The following is a 17,969-nucleotide window of genomic DNA, read 5'->3' as shown; positions in this document are numbered from 1 at the left end:
GCAGCTTCTCCCCACAACTGAATTTTGAGAAGAGAGTGGAAGGGCTTGATACAGGGGTGGGTCCTGCGTGGGAACAAGCAGGTCGAGGAGAAAGCCACTGTAGGAAAACAGTCTTGGGAAAATGTGGAAGCCCAGCAAAGCATCCAGCCCCATGAGGGCAGCAGAGCGCCAGCGATGTTCTCCCCCAGCTTCTGGGGAGCATTAGCAGGGAAGACTGCCTCTCAGCAGTTCCCAAACTCTGGGCTGACATCAATTTTACCAACCCTGAAGTCAGAACCACATCAACTTTCCAGTTCAAAACCAGTGACTTATAAGCAGCTACAAGAGAGGGAGTACTGGCCATCTGCTTGAATGTGAAATACCAGATGAATTGCTCTTCTCTCTATTTTCTTGAAGGTCCCCATGTTAAACATGGAGCCCTGTTTAAAAAGTCCTGTTTTTTGCCTCACTAACATGAAAACTTGTGTGCAACTAGCCTTGCTAGAGGGTAAAATAAGTAATTAAATAACTGACCAAAGATTCAAAAGGTCTTTTTCTAGGTAAGGGGACAAAGAAAACCCTGAAGAACAAACCTGAAGGGTTATCAGAGGAAATAGTTTTCCAGATAGGTAAATATAAATATTCCAAGACATCTACAGATGTCTTCCTCTGTTGTGGAAGGTCAGTGTCTCCTAGCTTGCCTTGTGGAGTAGGGTGACCTAACCAAGCCCAGATGGGATTGCTATTTGCAGAACCTGTGGGCTAGTGGCTCCTTAATGTAAGTTCAGTACACGGCCACATGGAGGGATTGGGGTTGTTCTGTGGCTGAGGGAAAAGACAGCACTTTTGGCTGTTTGATCTGAGACTCTGGGAGGGAGGGGAACAGGCTGTATGGAAACACAGAGGATGACAGGAATGGGTTGGTACCCACAAGCTGGCGCTTCTCAGCAGGCTGTTAAGTAAATGAGTTCCTTTCCTAGGGAGAGAGAGGTTAGGGTGGAAGCTGAAGGAACTGTGTTCATGACTTTGTGAAACCCTGGACCTAAATGTGCAGGGTATGTGCAGAATCACGTCAAGAGCCAGTCTCCCCTGTCCCAGCCCCGCTCAGACCAGCAGGCCACTTGAGTCTCCTGTGCACTGAGACTAGCCAGCACCCTATTATGAGACCAGGAAAGTGAGTTTATATGAAGGCAGAAGAAATTGTGATAGGGAGACCCTGGGAACTCTCTGAAGTAGCAGGACAGACACTATAAGGAGAGAGAGGGTGCAGACATGTGGGTGGGAGCTAGAGTTTTGGTAATTCTGAAATTGATGATAATATAATCTTATCTGTATCCATAGCTGCTAATGCCTCCATCTTGATTTGCGTTTCCAGATTTGAATGACTATTTCACTTGGTTTCTAATTGATCAAAAGCAGCATCCATTTGGTCTGGTCGTAGTTCCCCAAACAGGACAGTCTTTTCACTCAGAGAACCTGAGAGCCAGCTGACTTAGCCTATTTCTCTTTCTCTGGATAGGGCAGCATGTAATACCTATTCAGAAATAAATTTAAGTAGTATGCTTTAAAAGAAACTTTTCCAAAAATACTTTTCCAGTAATAATCCGGGAGAAGTTAGTCATACCTTGGAGCTCATTCAACACTGGTCAGGAATTTATTGGCTAACAAATACAATGCAAATGATCTCCTGGCCCCATAACCAAGATTCTGCCTCTCTTCTTCACTTCTGGGTAGCTAAACGCATGAGAACTCAGATCTTGTGATGTTATCGGCCTGCAGCCTTGCTCAGGCGTGTAGCTCCTCCGGCTACCACCATTCTTACCTAGCTGCACACGATTGCTGGCAAGGTTAAAGGGTCCTTCAGAACACCTGAGAGATCAAAATCAGTCCCCAAGGTGTCATGGTGATTCTATGGCAGCATCGCTTTATTTATAAACTAAATAAAAGCAATCTTTAGTCACATCTGTTCGGTTTAAGCCATTTCCTTTGGAGTCAGGACACATGTGAGGGGCTTCAAAGAGTTGTCTACTTTGGAGGAAATACAAAAGAAAACTGAGTTGAGACCCATTGCCTACCTCTGCTGAGTGTTTCTGCAGCAAAAGTTGAAAACTCTCTCATGGGGACTAAACACCAACGTCTGTTTTCAGGAAAACAGATGTCATTACTTCAAAGCTCACTGGCCAGTCAATAGGAAAGATTGGGGCATGGGGTCTGCAATTCACCTCTCACCAAGCTTCAGTGATATGAACATAACTGGACTTCAGAACCCAGAATGTCAAAGCCAGAAGGGACCTTGATGCAGGCTGCCACATTTCAATAATGTGAGCATGAAGAAGCAGGCCATGGCTAAAACAGGTTGCACAACTCCTTACTGAAAAGAAGTAGGATTGGGTTCCATGGCCTCAAGCTCCATAGCACCAAGTGGCTCTCCTGGAGAGCTCTTAATCCAGCTGACCATTTTACATGTGTGTGACAGTCTGTCTCCTTCCCACTTTACAGTAGAAGCTCTATGAAGACAGATGCTATTCCTTTTGCTCATCTTTGTATCCCCAGCATCCAGCATGGTCTTTGTTTACTGAAAGGATGAATGGATGTATTTATAAAAAATCCTGAGGAGTTTGAGAATGGGGTCCTCAATTGATTAAGAAAAGAGACTCATAGAAGTAAAAAGTTGTCCAAAGTCATGCCTTAAAGAAGTAACAGAGGTTTTTGCAAAAACCTATACTACAACTGTGTCCCAAAGGGAGTAGTCTTGGGAAAAACTGATACAGATGTTGCTTCATCTACACCCCCTATACCTCCACAGTTCCCAAAACTTTTGGAAGACATAAGGCCAGGAATGCTGCTGGAGCCACTAGTTTGATTTCTTAGGTCTCTGGCCACATGGCCAATTATCACACAGAAAGTATGAGACTTCACAGCCCTAGTTCTGAATTTCAGATTCTTCTGACTGCTGACCCTTGTGTTTCATTAGCAAGTGTTTCCTGGTTTCATTGTTTGTTTCTCTCATTCTTTGATATGTTGTTTTTCTACAATTCCAAAGCCAAAGAAGGTTGGAGTATGTTTTGTAATTATGCCTGCAGTGTCTCCATTGCCCACAGTATTTCTGTGGCTTCTGAACATTTAAAAACACAATAAACAAAAAAACTTATTGGCCAAACAATGGCACTTTGTCTGATGCTCTTTCTTCCCTGTGTCCACCTGAGAGGTTCGCAGAATCACCACACCAAAGTCACTGGAGGATTTGGGTTTCTCTGGTGCTGCTCCATCAGGAAAGGTGGGCAGATCCACACAGTGCCTTCTGACTAAATTTTCTGTTCTCTATTTAGGAATGGGGAGGCCTAAAGATCGGGTAGCTCAAGACAGAAGAGCCAAGGAGGGAACTTACTGGAAATATGGGGGTCATAGAAAAAGCTTGCCTGGTTTTCTGACTTCTAGCTAGACCCTTACCTGTAATTGCCCAACAGCGGAAGAAGGCACTTAAAGGCCACTTCTCCCTTGGCTCAAAACTATGCCTGATGCCACTGGGCCTGTCCTCCTATGTTCCTGACCCTTCTCAAGGAGATGTTTCTATTCCTGCTTACCCAGAGGTAAAAAGCCCTGTGTGGACTAGAGGTGGCCCATGGTTAGAGAGTCCCAGGCTAAAGGCTATTGGGGAGGATACCAGAGACACTAGAGAGCCAGTCTATCTTTTAAGAACTAATCAATAGATGACATAAATGTCACATCATGCTTCTGAGGGCCACCAAAACCCAACAGAAATCCCAACACAGCCACCCACATTGCCTCCTCCATCAAGCTCTGGAGTTGGGGGGTCTGCATTTTATTTAAACTAAGGTGCACATTAGGTGGCACCTCTCACCCTGAGCCTAAAATTACACAGTCAAGGAAAAGCAGAACCACACAAAGTGGAAACACTGTGGGGCAATGGATGTCACGTATTCAGTAAGAGGCTTGCTGAACAAATGTCCAGTTGTTCAAGTATAAGCAAGACTCTAGCACCAGGAAGAGGCTTCCCACAGCTTTCCTTAAATCCTCTGATGTGTATTCCTACTGGCCTTGTGCTCTGGATTATGATAGGAAAAGACATCCCTTCTAGAAATGGAAACACTGAGAAGCCAGCCCCAGGAGGAAAAATACAAACTCTAGTGCTTTCCAAAGCTCTCTGCCTGAGAGACAGAGGCTTTCTGAGCTAAAAAGAGGTTTTCAGCATTTGACGGAAGAATTTTGGTGGGCGTCTAGAGAACCTATGTCCTAGCCCTGACCCAAAGGAGCAGTTGACCGGCCTTATCCCTGCCAGTTGTGGAATTACGTAAGTGGGCAGCTTTGAGGGTGTTCATCCAGGCACCTGGGTCACTTTTTGCAGCCTTGGTCACCTCTCAAGGAACTAATCTTCAGGATTCTAGACCTGCAAGGCTGGCCATAGAACACAGAGGTTTAATAACAACCTCAAGGCCTTTCCTGAGCAACAGTGCAAAGCGCTCGCACCTGTTCGCTTGTGCACGCCTCTCCCAAGCCCTGTGAGCCAGATCGCTGTTGGGGAGGGGAGGTCCCAGGAGCATCCCAAGGCTCAGACAGCCTCCTCTTCCCCAAATTCCAAGTTAATTTCAAGCACCTTCAACAACTCTACTTCGGAGGGTAGGAGAAATCGGGTTACCCCAAAGAACCCAGGGGGAGCCTGAGCTGCTGCTCCACTGGTTTCAGTAATTCCACATCAGTGAACACCCACAGCAGCGGGGGACCCCCAGCTAGACCCCTGCAGATGCCCACCTTTCCCAGACCAAAATCACTGCTGAGGGCTCCTCTGCTGTCAGTCACAGCCAGCTCTGCAAAATCCATGACGTCTCTGGCAATGTTCTACTAGATGCCACACCAGCACCGGCCCGCATCCTCCTTGGGCAGGCGGGACACAGTGACAGCGAGCTGGTTTCCTGAATCCCTCAGGGCCACATGGTCAGTACTGCTGGGTGTGAAGGCAATGATGTTGCAGTAGTTCAGGGAATAGTTGCGGCCCCGGTATTGGGGGTGCTCTTCAGAGCGGGCATTGTAGTTACAGAGGACAGACGCTGTGTCCAGCACAAAGCTTTCCTGGACCTTTTCATCCATGACCATGGCATCTGCAACAACCCCCCACCAGCACCCACACACACATTTGTTATTTTAAGTACATTGTAGCTCCTTCCCTCCTGTAGGAAAACTAATTAAAGCATTGGAGGCTGATTTCTGCCTGTTTTGGGTCAGCAACTAATGGGCTGAATAGTGTCCCCCTCTAAAATTCATATGTTGACATGCTAACCCCCAGTACCTCAGAATGTGACTCTATTTGGAGACAGAGCCTATAAAGAGATAATTAAGTTAAAATGAGGTTGTTAGAATGGGCCTTAATCCATTTTGACTTATGTCCTTATAAAAAAAGGAGATTTTATGACACAGACAAAGGACAGAGGATGACCATGAGAGGGCACATGGAGAAGGTGGCCCTCGCAAGCCTGTGAAAAAGGAGAAATCAAACCTGCTGACACCTTGATCTTCAACTTCCAGCCTCCAAAATGTGAGGAAATAACTTCTGTTGTTTGAGCCCCAGGAAGCCAGCCTGTGGTGCTTGTTACAGCAGGCCTAGCAAACTAATACAGCAACCCTGGTGAAGTCTTTCTCCCTGGCCTCAGGGTGGGTAAAATATGGATTCCCCTCTGTAAGAACTTAAGAGGCCTCTCACCATTGCTGAGCAGGAAGCTTGAAGAGACTGAGGCTTACTGTTGGTAGAGCCTCTGTCCTTCACCCCCACTCTACCTTAGTACCCTCCAAAAAAGAAAGCGAGAAGGTTTAGAGGCTTCTGCTGGCTGTACAGAGCTGAAAACAAGGGGTTTTTCCTTAGGGGTAAAACACTTCCTATTTCCTCTGTAGAAGACCAGCTAGGAGCTCTGCCCTCCCAGGGTATTGCGTAAAGAGGAAGTAGTGCACACCACATCCAGTTTGACTGTGGCTAGGGAAGTGTCTGACCAAGAGAAGAGGAGGGGGCAGCAGAGCCCATCCCTCTCTCAGCCTTCCAGATGTGTGTTGGTGAATCTCAAATGCACATCAAATGTAGCTCATGGTGGGTGGGACCTGCCTACACAGCAGGCTCACATCCTTGACATCATTTGATATGATTTGATATTTTGTTCTCATATCAACCCACGAGGAAGATAGTATGATGCTTAGTTTATAGGCCCGGGTGCTGACCTAGGGCAAGGGACAGCAACTCTCAAAGGTCACTGGGCTGGACAGCCACAGAGCAGGGCCAACCCATGCCTCTTAGTCTCATCCTTGGGCTCTGGCACGGGCAGAAAGTGGAAAGTCCCAGCTTCATGTAACTGCATAAACATTCTTAAGGGGAGAAGGGGGAAGGAAAGGGGAACTCACACTGAGAGGGAGACCACAGAGCTCACACTGCAGCTGAGGGTTTCAAACTCCCCATAATCCTCTCATAAGAGTGAAGAACAAGGACTAATTAGACAGGATCTATTTTCACCTCCTTTAATTTTTCCATCCCACTCCTTAGGTGGTTCACTAATAAGCAGAAACTCCACGTAGGGGAGGAGGAGGAAATGCAAGGTCTCTGGGAAGACTGGAAGGCTGGACCTGTTCCTCTTCCATAGCTTACCTGAGAAGACAGTCAAGAGGAGCAGAATGAAGAGTCCCGTGAGCAGAAAGAAATGAACCTTCAACTGGAATGACAAGATGTACCCAGGGATCTCAGGAGGATCTGTTTAAGGGAAACAGATATCTTAAGGCTTAAGGTGGTTTTATCCTAGTTGGAGAGACCAGGGAAAAGGGCACAGCCAGTTAATCCCAACAGTGCTGTTGTGTGTAGGTGTCCTAGTTGGGCACTGCACAAGGGTACCTCATTAGAGGAATGCCATTCATGGACATAAATTTACTTTTACAATAATATGGGCAACTGAGAAAATTATGGGCTTCCTGGCAGAGCCCAAAACAGCATGGGGATCCCTCTCCTGGATAAATCTGCCCCCATACAACAAAGGCACAACAAAGCCTTGTTCACACTCAGAAGAGCACATACATACACACCATCACTGGCACTCATTCATATATGCAACTGTGCCCTGTCCTGCCAATGGTCCAGGCACCACCACGGCCACTCCCCTTATCTTTCCACCATTCTTGGAGGCCCAATTCCTATTTAGTTTTGAGGAAGACTAGTAAGGAGATTCCTAATTTCCTTGATTCCAGAATGGACTTCCTTGACTCCAAGCCTCACCCAGGGAGTGGGCTTGGGAGTGGGGCCTGAAGCTATTCATAGCTGATGTACCTGGCATCTGGAGCCCAGGAACAGGTGAAAGTGTAAGTGTGTGCGTGTCAGCAGCCAAGGATGCAGCCTCCGGACTTCTTGAAAGCTTTCTTGGTTAGAACTGGAACAAATCAAGGACATCTGTCCGTGTGGTAGTAGCAGAAGCTTCCCCTGAATCCTAATGGGACTCCTATGGCCTGACCACTGGTTTTTAAAATTTAAATTATGGAACCACCTCTCAAGAGAATTTAAGTTGAATGCTACTTATAACATCCCAAGGCTAGCACTTCCGGTCAAGGGCCAGATGTGGATGAGAGTACTGGTTGCTCAATGACATCCTCTCTTAAGGAAGGGGAGCCTTCTGCTAATTCACATGTAGTCAGCACATGGGCCAACAGCAAGGCTGTTGTTTATCTATATCGCCTGGTGTTTTATCTATATCACTTCATTTACTCCTCATCAAACATCTGAGTGTTCAACAAATAAACAGCAAGTGGGAAAAAAAACGAAGGCAGGAAGGAGGAATCTATAGATTAAAAGGGGCTTGGGAGACTTCATGACAAATTACAATATATGGAACTTATTTGGATCCTGATTGAAGCAAACTAGACAGTGACTAGATAGTTGAAGGTATTAAAGAAATTGTTAAATTTTTTTCAGATGTGATAATGGTATTGTTGGGCTATTGTCAGCCTCTAAGATGGTTTCTGACCTACAAGTCATTGTGTAGTCCACAACAGGGCTGGCCTGTGAGATTAATAAAATATGGTAGAAGTGATGGTGTATGACTTGCAAGGCTAGGTCACAAAAGATATGCAACTTCCACCTTAGTCCTTTGCATTGCTCCTTCTTGGGCAAGGAGACGCCATGTCATAAGGAACCTCAAGCACACCCATGAAGAGATCCACACAGAAAGGAACCAACCTGCCAGCATCAACTTGCCAAATATGTGCGACTCACCTTGGGAGTGAATCCTCCAGCCACACTCAAGCCTTCAGATGACTGCAGATCCAGCAGCCTCATGACAGACCCCACACATGCACCTCCCAGACAAAAGGCTACTGAATTCCTGACCATGGAAACCACAAGAGGTAATAAAGGATTATTGTTTTAAACCTCTAAGTATTGGGGTAGTTCATCACCTAGCAATCAATAATTAATACAGATATTGTAGTTATATTCTTTTAAAGCTGTCCTTGTCTCTGAGAAAGCTGCATGCAAAGCAAACAGGATTGCTCAGAGATAGCACCATGAATCAAAGAAATGTACACAGACAAATATCAATAAAATGCCTACGACTTGAAAAAGTAACATTATTAAAGCCAATGAAAGGCCCAGAGTTACAGAGAATAAACAAATGTGTTTATTAGCATTCTGAGTATTACTTGGTGTTATTGTAGAACAGATTTTCACTCTTTCAATGTGTAAATAAGAAGGCAAATGGGTAGTAAGATAAATGAATTGATCATTTAAAAATATCTTTTTGAAATATAAACTGAAATGTTTACAAATAATTTGATGTCCAAATTTTCATGATAATCAGGGTGAGGGGATAAATGACACAAGATTGGCTATAAGCTGATCATTATTATAGCAGGATTAATAAATATATGAGGGTTTGTTGTGCTAGTCTCTCCACTTCTGTTTGTTTGAAAATTTCCATAAAAATAAGTAAAAAAACCCAAAAACAAAAAAACTTTGACACAGACATTGATAGTGCCATTTTACAAATGAGGAAACTTGAAGCTTAGTTTAAGTAACTTGCCCAAGATCACGGAGCTGGTAGAGCTACTATGATATGAGGCTAAACACGAAAAATAAAAAAGTTCTTTCTATCATGCTGTTCTTCCTCAGTAGTAATAACACTGCAAAGTTCTAGCACATTTCAGATTTTTTAAATTAAGGTATTATTGATATACACTCTTATGAAGGGTTCACATGAAAAAACAATGTGGTTACTACATTCACCCATGTTATTGTGTCCCCCCATACCCCATCGCAGTCACTGCCCAACAATATAGCAAGATGCCACAGAGTCACTGTTTGCCTTCTCTGTGCTACACTGTCTCCCTCATGATCCCCTGCACACCATGTGTGTGCCAATCATAATACCCCCTCAAACCTCTTCTCTCTCCCTCCGCACCAGCCCTCCCCCATCCCTCCCCCTTCTTGGAGTCTGTGAGTCTGCTGCTGTTTTGTTCCTTCAGTTTTGCTGTTGTTATACTCCACAAATGAAGGAAATCATCTTGTACTTGTCTTTCTCCGCCTGGCTTATTTCACTGAGCATAATATCCTCCAGCTCCATCCATGTTGTTGCAAATGGTAGGATTTGTCTCTTTCTTATGGCTGAATAGTATTCCATTGTGTATATGTACCACCTCTTCTTTATCCATTCATCTACTGATGGGCACTTAGGCTGCTTCCATATCTTGGCTATTTTAAATAGTGCTGCAATAAACATAGGGGTGCATATGTGTTTTGAATATGAGAAAATATATTCTTTGGGTAAATTCCTAGGCCAGGAATTCCCTGGTCAAATGGTATTTCTATTTTTGGCTTTTTGAGGAACCTCCATATTGCTTTCCACAATGGTTGAACTAGCTTACATTCCCACCAGCAGTGTAGGAGGGTTCCCCTTTCTCCACATCCTCGCCAGCATTTGCTGTTCTTAGTCTTTTTGATACTGGACATTCTAACTGGTGTAAGGTGATATCTCATTGTGGTTTTTATTTGCATTTCCCTGATGATTAGTGATGTGGAGCATCTTTTCATGTGCCTGTTGGCCATCTGAATTTCTTCCTTGGAGAATTGTCTGTTCATATCCCCTGCCCATTTTTTAATTAGGTTATTTTCTTTTTTGGTGTTCAGGCATGTGAGTTCTTTATATATTAAAGTTCTTTATATATTTATATATTAAAGTTCAGGCATTAAAGTTCTTTATATATTAAACTTTATATATTAAATATATAAAGTTCTTTATATATTTATATAATAAAGATATATTATATCTTTGGATGTTAACCCCTTGTCAGATATGTCATTTACAAAAATATTCTCCCATACTGTAGGATGCCTTTTTGTTCTGTTGATGGTGTCCTTTGCTGTACAGAAGCTTTTTAGTTTGATGTAGTCCCATGTGTTCATTTTTGCTTTTGTTTCCATTGCTCAAAGAGATGCATTCAGAAAAAAAATTACTCATTTTTATAGTCAGGAGATTTTTGCCTATGTTGTCTTTTCAGAGATTTATGGTTTCATGACTTACATTCAGGTCTTTGATCCATTTTAAGTTTACTTTTGTGTGTAGGGATAGACAATAATCCAGTTTCATTCTCTGGCATGTAGCTGTCCAGTTTTGCCAGCACCAGCTGTTGAAGAGGCTATCCTTTCCCCATTGTATGTCCATGGCACCTGTATCATATATTAATTGACCATATATGCTTGGGTTTATATCTGGGCTCTGTAGTCCTTTCCATTGGTGTATGGGTCTGTTCTTGTGCCAGTACCAAATTGTCTTGATTACTGTGGCTTTGTAGTAGAGCTTGAAGTCAGGGAGGGTAATCGCCCCAGCTTTATTCTTCCTTTCCAGAATTGTTTTGACTTTTCAGGGTCTTTTGTGGTTCCATATGAATTTTAGAACAATTTGCTCTAGTTTGTTGAAGAATGCTGTTGGTATTTTGATAGGGTTTGCACTGAATCTGTAGATTGCTTTAGGCAGGAGAGCCATTTTGACAATGTTAATTCTTCCTATCCATGAGCATGGGATGTGTTTCCATTTATTGGTATGTTCTTTAATTTCTCTCATGAGCATCTTGTAGTGTTCAGAGTATAGGTCTTTCACTTCCTTGGTTAGGTTTATTCCTAGGTATTTTATTCTTTCTGATAAAAATTGTGAAGGGAATTGTTTTCCTGATTTCTCTTCCTGCTAGTTCATTGTTAGTGTATAGGAATGAACAGATTGCTGTGTATTTTGTATCCTGCAACTTTGCTGAATTCAGATATTAGATCTAATAGTTTTGGAGTGGATTCTTTAGGGTTTCTTATGTACAATATCATGTTATCTTCAAACAGAGACAGTTTAACTTCTTCCTTACCAATCTAGATGCCTTTTATTTCTTCATATTGTCTGATTGCCATGGCGAGGAACTCCAGTACTATGTTGAATGAAAGTGGGGAGAGTGGGCATCCTTGTCTTGTTCCCAATGTTAAAGAAAAACCTTTCAGCTTCTCACTGTTAAGTATAATGCTGGCTGTGGGTTTGTCATATATGATGTTGGCTGTGGGTTTGTTGCGGTACTTGAACTTATACCTATTTTGTTGAGAGTTTTTACCTTGAATGGATGTTGAATTTTGTTGAAAGCTTTCTCAGCATCTATGGAGATAATCATGTGGATTTTGCCCTTCTTTTTGTTGACGTGTTGGATGATGTTGATGGATTTTTCGAATGTTGTACCATCCTTGTACCATCCTTGCATCCCTGGAATAAATCCTACTTAATCATGATGGATGATCTTTTTGATGTATTTTTCAATTCAGTTTGCTAATATTTTGTTGAGTATTTTTGCATCTATGTTCATCAGGGATATTGGTCTGTAATTTTCTTTTTTTTGTGGTGTCTTTGCCTGCTTTTGGTGTTAGAGTGATGCTGGCCTCCTAGAATGAGTTTGGAAGTATTTCCTCCTCTTCTACTTTTTGGAAAACTTTAAGGAGAATGGGTATTAGGTCTTCACTAAATGTTTGATAAAATTCAGTGGTGAAGCTGTCTGGTCCAGGTGTTTTGTTCTTAGATAGTTTTTTGATTACCAAATCAACTTCATTGCTGGTAATTGGTCTATTCAGATTTTCTGTTTCTTTCTCTATCAGCCTTGGAAGGTTGTATTTTTCTAGAAAGTTGTCCATTTCTTCTAGGTTATCCAGTTTGTTAGCATATAATTTTTCATAGTATTCTCTAATAATTCTTTGTATTTCTGTGGTGTCTGTAGTGATTTTTCCTTTCTCATTTTTGATTCTGTATGTGTGTAGATGCCCGTTTTTTCTTGATAAGTCTGGCTAGAGGTTTATCTATTTCATTTATTTTCTCGAAGAACCAGCTCTTGCTTTCATTGATTCTTTCTATTGTTTTATTCTTCTAAATTTTATTTATTTATGCTCTAATCTTATTGTGTCCCTCCTTCTACTGACTTTGGGCCTCATTTGTTCTTCATTTTCTAGTTTCATTAATTGTGAGTTTAGACTACTCATATGGGATTGTTCTTCTTTCCTGAGGTAGGCCTGTATTGCAATATACTTTCCTCTTAGCATGGCCTTCACTGCGTCCCACAGATTTTTGCAGTGTTGAATTATTATTGTCATTTGTCTCCATATATTGCTTGATCTCTGTTTTTATTTTGTCACGGATCCATTGGTTATTTAGGAGTATGTTGTGAAGCCTCCATGGGTTTGTGTGCTTTTTCATTTTCTTTGCATAATTTATTTCTAGTTTCATACCTTTGTGGTCTGAGAAGCTGGTTGGTACAATTTCAATCTTTTTGTATTTACTGACGATCTTTTTGTGACCTAGTATATGATCTATTCTTGAAAATGTTCCATGTGCACTTGAGAAGAATGTGTCTCCTGCTGCTTTTGGGTGGTGAATTCTGTAGAAGTCTGTTAGGTCTGTCTATTCTAATGTGTTGTTCAATGCCTCTGTCTCCTTACTTATTTTCTGTCTGGTTGATCTGTCCATTGGAGTCAGTGGAGTGTTGTAGTCTCCTAGAATGAGTGCATTGCATTCTATTTCCCCTTTTAATTATTTTAGTATTTGTTTCACATCTGTAGGTTCTTCTGTATTGGGTGCATAGATGTTTATAATGGACATCCTCTTGTTGGATTGACCCCTTTATTATTATGTAATGTCCTTCTTTGTCTCTTGTGACATTCTTTGTTTTGTAGTCTATTTTGTCTGATATAAGTACTGCAACACCTGCTTTTTTCTCCCTATTATTTGCATGAAATATCTTTTTCCATCCCTTCACTTTTAATCTGTGTAAGTCTTTGAATTTGAAGTGAGTCTCTTGTAGGCAGCATATAACTGAGTCTTGTTTTTTTATCCATTCATTGATTCTATGTCTTTTGATTGGTGCATTCAGACCATTTGCATTTAGGGTGATTATCGATAGGTATGTACTTATTGCCAGTGCAGGCTTTAGATTCATGGTTACCAAAGGTTCAAGGGTAACTCCTTACTATCTAAGAGCCTAACTTAACTCACTTAGTATGCCATTACAAACACAATCTAAGGATTCTTTTTTTCCCCCTCCTTTTCTTCCTCCTCCATCCTTTATATATTAGGTATCATATTCTGTACTCTTTGTCTATCCCTTTTTATTACCGCTGGTGACAGCTATTTAACCTTAGGAACACTTCCTTCTATAGCAGTTCCTCCAAAATACACTGCAGAGGTGGTTTGTGGGAGGTAAATTCTCTCAGCTTTTGCTTATCTGGAAATTGCTTACTCTCTCCTTCAGAATTAAATGATAATCTTGTTGGATAGAGTATTCTTGGTTTGAGGTACTGTGCTTCATTGCATTAAATATATCTTACCACTTCCTTCTGGCCTGTAAAGATTCTGCTAAGAAATCTGATGGTAGCCTGATGGGTTTTCCTTTGTATGTGATCCTATTTCTCTCTCTGGCTGCTTTTAATAGTCTGTCCTTATCCTTGATCTTTGGTGTTGTCTTCATTGGGACCCTTGTGTTGGGAGATCTGTGCACCTCCATAGCCTGAGAGATTATCTCCTTCCCCAGACTGGAGAAGTTTTCAGCAATTATCTCCTCAAAGACAGTTTTTATCCCTTGTTCTGTCTCTTCTTCTTCTTCCGGTACCCCTATACTACAAATATTGTTCCATTTCAATTGGTCACACTGTTCTCTCAATATTCTTTCATTCTTAGAGATCCTTTTTTTCTCTCTGTGCCTCAGCTTCTTTGTATTCCTCTTCTGTAATTTCTATTTCATTTATTGTCTCCTCCACGGAATTCAATCTGCTTTTAATACCCTCCATTGTGATCCTCAATGATTGGATCTCCATTCTAAATTCATTCCTCAGTTCTTGAATATTTTTCTGTACTTCTAGGAGCATGTTTATTATTTTTATTTTGAAATCTCTTTCAGGAAGATTCATGAGGTTGATTTCATTTGACTCTCTTGTGTATTTATAATTCTGCTTTGAACCAGGTTCCTTTGACGTTTCCTGTTTGTTTGTGGTGCCCTCTAGTGCCCAGAAGCTCTACTCTCTGGAGCTGCTCAACCCCTGGAGCTATGTCTGGGGGTTACATGGTAGTGGTGCTGGTGCCTGTGGGGAGGAAAGAGCTGTTTTCTCCTTCCTGGCTGCTATGCCTGTCTCCACTGCCAGAAGCAGTGGGACGAACACACAGGTGTAAGCCTCTATGCTTTGCGTTTGTAGCTACTGTAGGTGGGGCATCCCTCTGGCTGGCCTGACACCAGGGCAGGGTTTGGCGGTTTGGAAGCCAGGTGCAGGCTGGCTGGGAGGAAGGCCCAGCAGGCTGCATATCACAGTGGGGGGCCTTTAAGCTGTGTAGCCAGCCAGGGGGATGGAGCACCTGAAGATCATGAAAGTTCCCAACCTGCTGGGCAGAGTGCACTTGGGCTATTTTGTCTACCTGTCCTTTCTCCTGAGCAGTAAGCTCTCTGCAATCCTTTCCCCTTTAGCAGCCCCCTCACTTTTAGGAAGTCTCTCAGATTGCCTGCCCAGATCAGCCAAATATGAATTCATTTTCCATAAGCAGCTGGAATTTCAGTCTCTACAGGTATTCTGCCTGTTTTAGCTTTCCAACTCCGCTAATCACCAGAGCACCATGAAATATAGGTTTGTGATCCCAGAACAGATCTCCAGGGCTAGGTGTTCAGCAGTGCCAGATCTCCACCTTCTCCCCACCCTGTTTCTCTTCCTCCTGCTGGAGAGCTGGGGTGGGGGAAGGGCTTGGGTCCTGCCAGGTCATGGCTTTGGTACTTTACCTGTTCTTTCCTCCAGGTTTATGCAGTCTGGCGCAGCCTTCTTTCCTGTTACTCGTTTAGGATTAGTTATATTAATTATATTTTCGTATTATATGTGGTTTTAGGAGGAGATCTCTGTCTCACCTCTCATGCCACCATATTTAATCCTCCACATTTTAGATTTTACAGAGAGACTTTACATTCACTATGTTATCTGAGCTGTTGGGGCAAGATACAACTTGGCTGTTTTATTCTCATCATACCCATCATAGCATCTCAGGGCAGAGATGCTATGAAATGTGCATCTGGTTGCAAGAAACTGAATATGCAAATGGATAGTGGCCAGACCATATATAAAAGTAGAATTCTGGCCCCCAACCAGCCCAGGAAGCCAGGCTGTTAGAGTCAGACTCATAGCAAGGCAGATCATCATCTCTAGCAAGTCCAGAGCACCAAACAATGCTCCCTGTATCAACTGGCCCCAAATGGCCAGAACTTGATTACTAATTGACAGTTTCCCTAATTTTTGTCCTGATTGCAGCTTGGGACCAGCTAGAGAAAGCCAAATATGCTCCTGTAACCAGCAACACAGGATGTCCACGTGTAGTGACCTGCCGACAACTTCCCCAGTCCAGCAGCCTCCAAGCAGGGCACAATCAGGAAGCCTCTCTTTTTCTGTTATAAGGCTTTCCCACTCCTCTGCCTGCTTTTGAGTCTCTGCCAAAATGCAAGTGACAGTGGTTGATTCCCTTGCTATTTTAAGTGCAGAATAAATAGCCCTTGCTCTCCTCATGTGGTCTTTACTTATTTCCAGAGCTGACTTGATAAAAATTGGGTAAAAAAAAAAACACCAGCTGTTCAACATCTACCTTTGTTTCAGATAATTCATGTGGAGGAGGAAGAAACCTCAGTCTTGGCTGGGTGGTCTTTTTACATTATTTCTTTAGAATAAAAGCTACCCTTTACTGTTTAGCTGAAGGGAGTCAGCCAGGAGATAAACTTGGGGAGACTCTCGTGGCATTCATCTCTAAACCAGAAACCAGGGGGAACTTACCACTTCTACTCAAACTCCTTGTCAGTAATTCTTGGCTCATTTTTTTGAGGCCACTCCAAAAGATATGTTCACATTAAGGGCTTCTTCTTGGCTTGTGGAACACCCTGGCTCAGGAGATTCCCATTTGACAAAAAAGATACATATATACAACTCCCTGTGAAGTCTCAGTGGATTTTCTAAGCAGTGGCCAGATAGAAAAAGGAAGAGAAGGGCAAAGAGGAGGAAAAAGAGAGAAAAGAAAAAAAAGTTTTTCTGGAACTCAGGAGCTACAGCGTGTTTAATGACATGATGAGGGACACACTGCTGTTTTGTCTTGAGGGAAATTTAAATAAGGTTTCCAAAAAGGAAGTTTAAATCAAGTTTCCCGGTTTTGTTTTGAAGGAACTTTAAATCAAGTTTCCAGTAAGTGTTGCTATAGCAACTATCTTAGAGATCATTTGTAAATCAAGCAATCTGAGTGGATTACCACAGGACCGACAACTAACCAGCACATCCCTCAAGTCCCCAGCTGGGTGAAGGAGGTTCATGGGCCGAACAATGCACCAGGATCACCAGAAACCCCAGAGTAAACCCAGGGCCTAGTTTTGGAGGGGCATTGTAACTAAACCCCAAAATTAATCAGGGGCTTAGATTTTTAAAGATAAAAGAGCTCCTAAAATGTTGAAGGGAAGATTGTCAGGACCAAGCTGAGCGCCTGCAGTCATGGTGGAGTTGTACGGCAGTCATCTGCCTTTATGATGTGAGTGTGAGTGGGCAGGGTGACCAGCTCAGGTTGGCATTAGTAGGAAAGTACATGCAAGTTTTTAAACTTCCCAGATAGTGTTGATTCTTCCTGGGATGACAGCAGAAGAAACAAGGACCTTTGCTGAAATGAAATGTTCACATGATAAATATGGTTATTAGGCTCTGGCTTAAGACTGGGGTCAGGATAAACTTTTAGGGCTGGCTAAGAATTAAGAAAAAATATTTTCAGTACACTTACCCTCTTTGACATGGTTTAGTTGAAATCCTTATCTTGCTGCTCTTGTTAAGTTCATATATTTATCATCCTGGGCATGAGAGTGCACAGCTACACATTTGGACAGACCAAGCCAGAAATGCACCTTGAATCCCCAGAGCCACACTCAGTGCTTGAATAATGTGACTAGACCTCTATCCCTGCCTAGTGGCCTGATGAATGAGACATCAAAAATTGAAACTAAGACAAAAAACAAAACAAAAATATCCCAGCAGTCCTCAGGTATACATATAGTAGTTGGCACTCACATATCTGCTAATTGTACGTTAAGTCAACTTGAGAGTTTGGACTTTGGAGCAGTAACAATTCTCTCTTCATGTCTGAGGCTATGTGGTGAGAAGTTTGGGTTCTCCCATAAGGCAGGGCTGGGTTTAAATCCTGGCTCCACTACCTGTCAATTGTTTGACTGTAGACAGGTTACTTAGCCTCTCTGCGCCTCATTTTTTTTCTTCTGCAAAACGGAGATGATGATAATGCTGTGGTACCTACCTCAGAGATGGTTAGGACCAAAAGAGGTAAAGTATGCAAAGTGCCTAGTGCATAGAAAAGTGCTCACCAAATAATAGCTATACAGTGTCTCTTTTTTGCCTCACCCCAACTACTCCAATTAAAATGAAAACCACAGGAGCTGATTAG

General features: G+C 42.5%; 1 protein-coding gene across 1 annotated transcript in view; it reads right to left on the bottom strand.

Annotated features, from left to right (window-relative positions):
- Nucleotides 1-4,632: 4,632 nt before the first annotated feature.
- The window catches only part of LOC108392185 (transmembrane domain-containing protein TMIGD3-like), an 87,929-nt gene continuing 74,592 nt past the window's right edge, over nucleotides 4,633-17,969 (bottom strand). The window contains 1 exon segment of the mRNA XM_037005382.2: nucleotides 4,633-4,939. Within this exon segment, the coding sequence (XP_036861277.2) occupies nucleotides 4,633-4,939 (307 nt within the window).

Source organism: Manis javanica, chromosome 4 (assembly GCF_040802235.1).
Source record: "Manis javanica isolate MJ-LG chromosome 4, MJ_LKY, whole genome shotgun sequence".
Taxonomy (NCBI): domain Eukaryota; kingdom Metazoa; phylum Chordata; class Mammalia; order Pholidota; family Manidae; genus Manis; species Manis javanica.
Note: the sequence above shows the minus strand (reverse complement) of the source record. Positions and strands in the feature narration are given on the sequence as shown.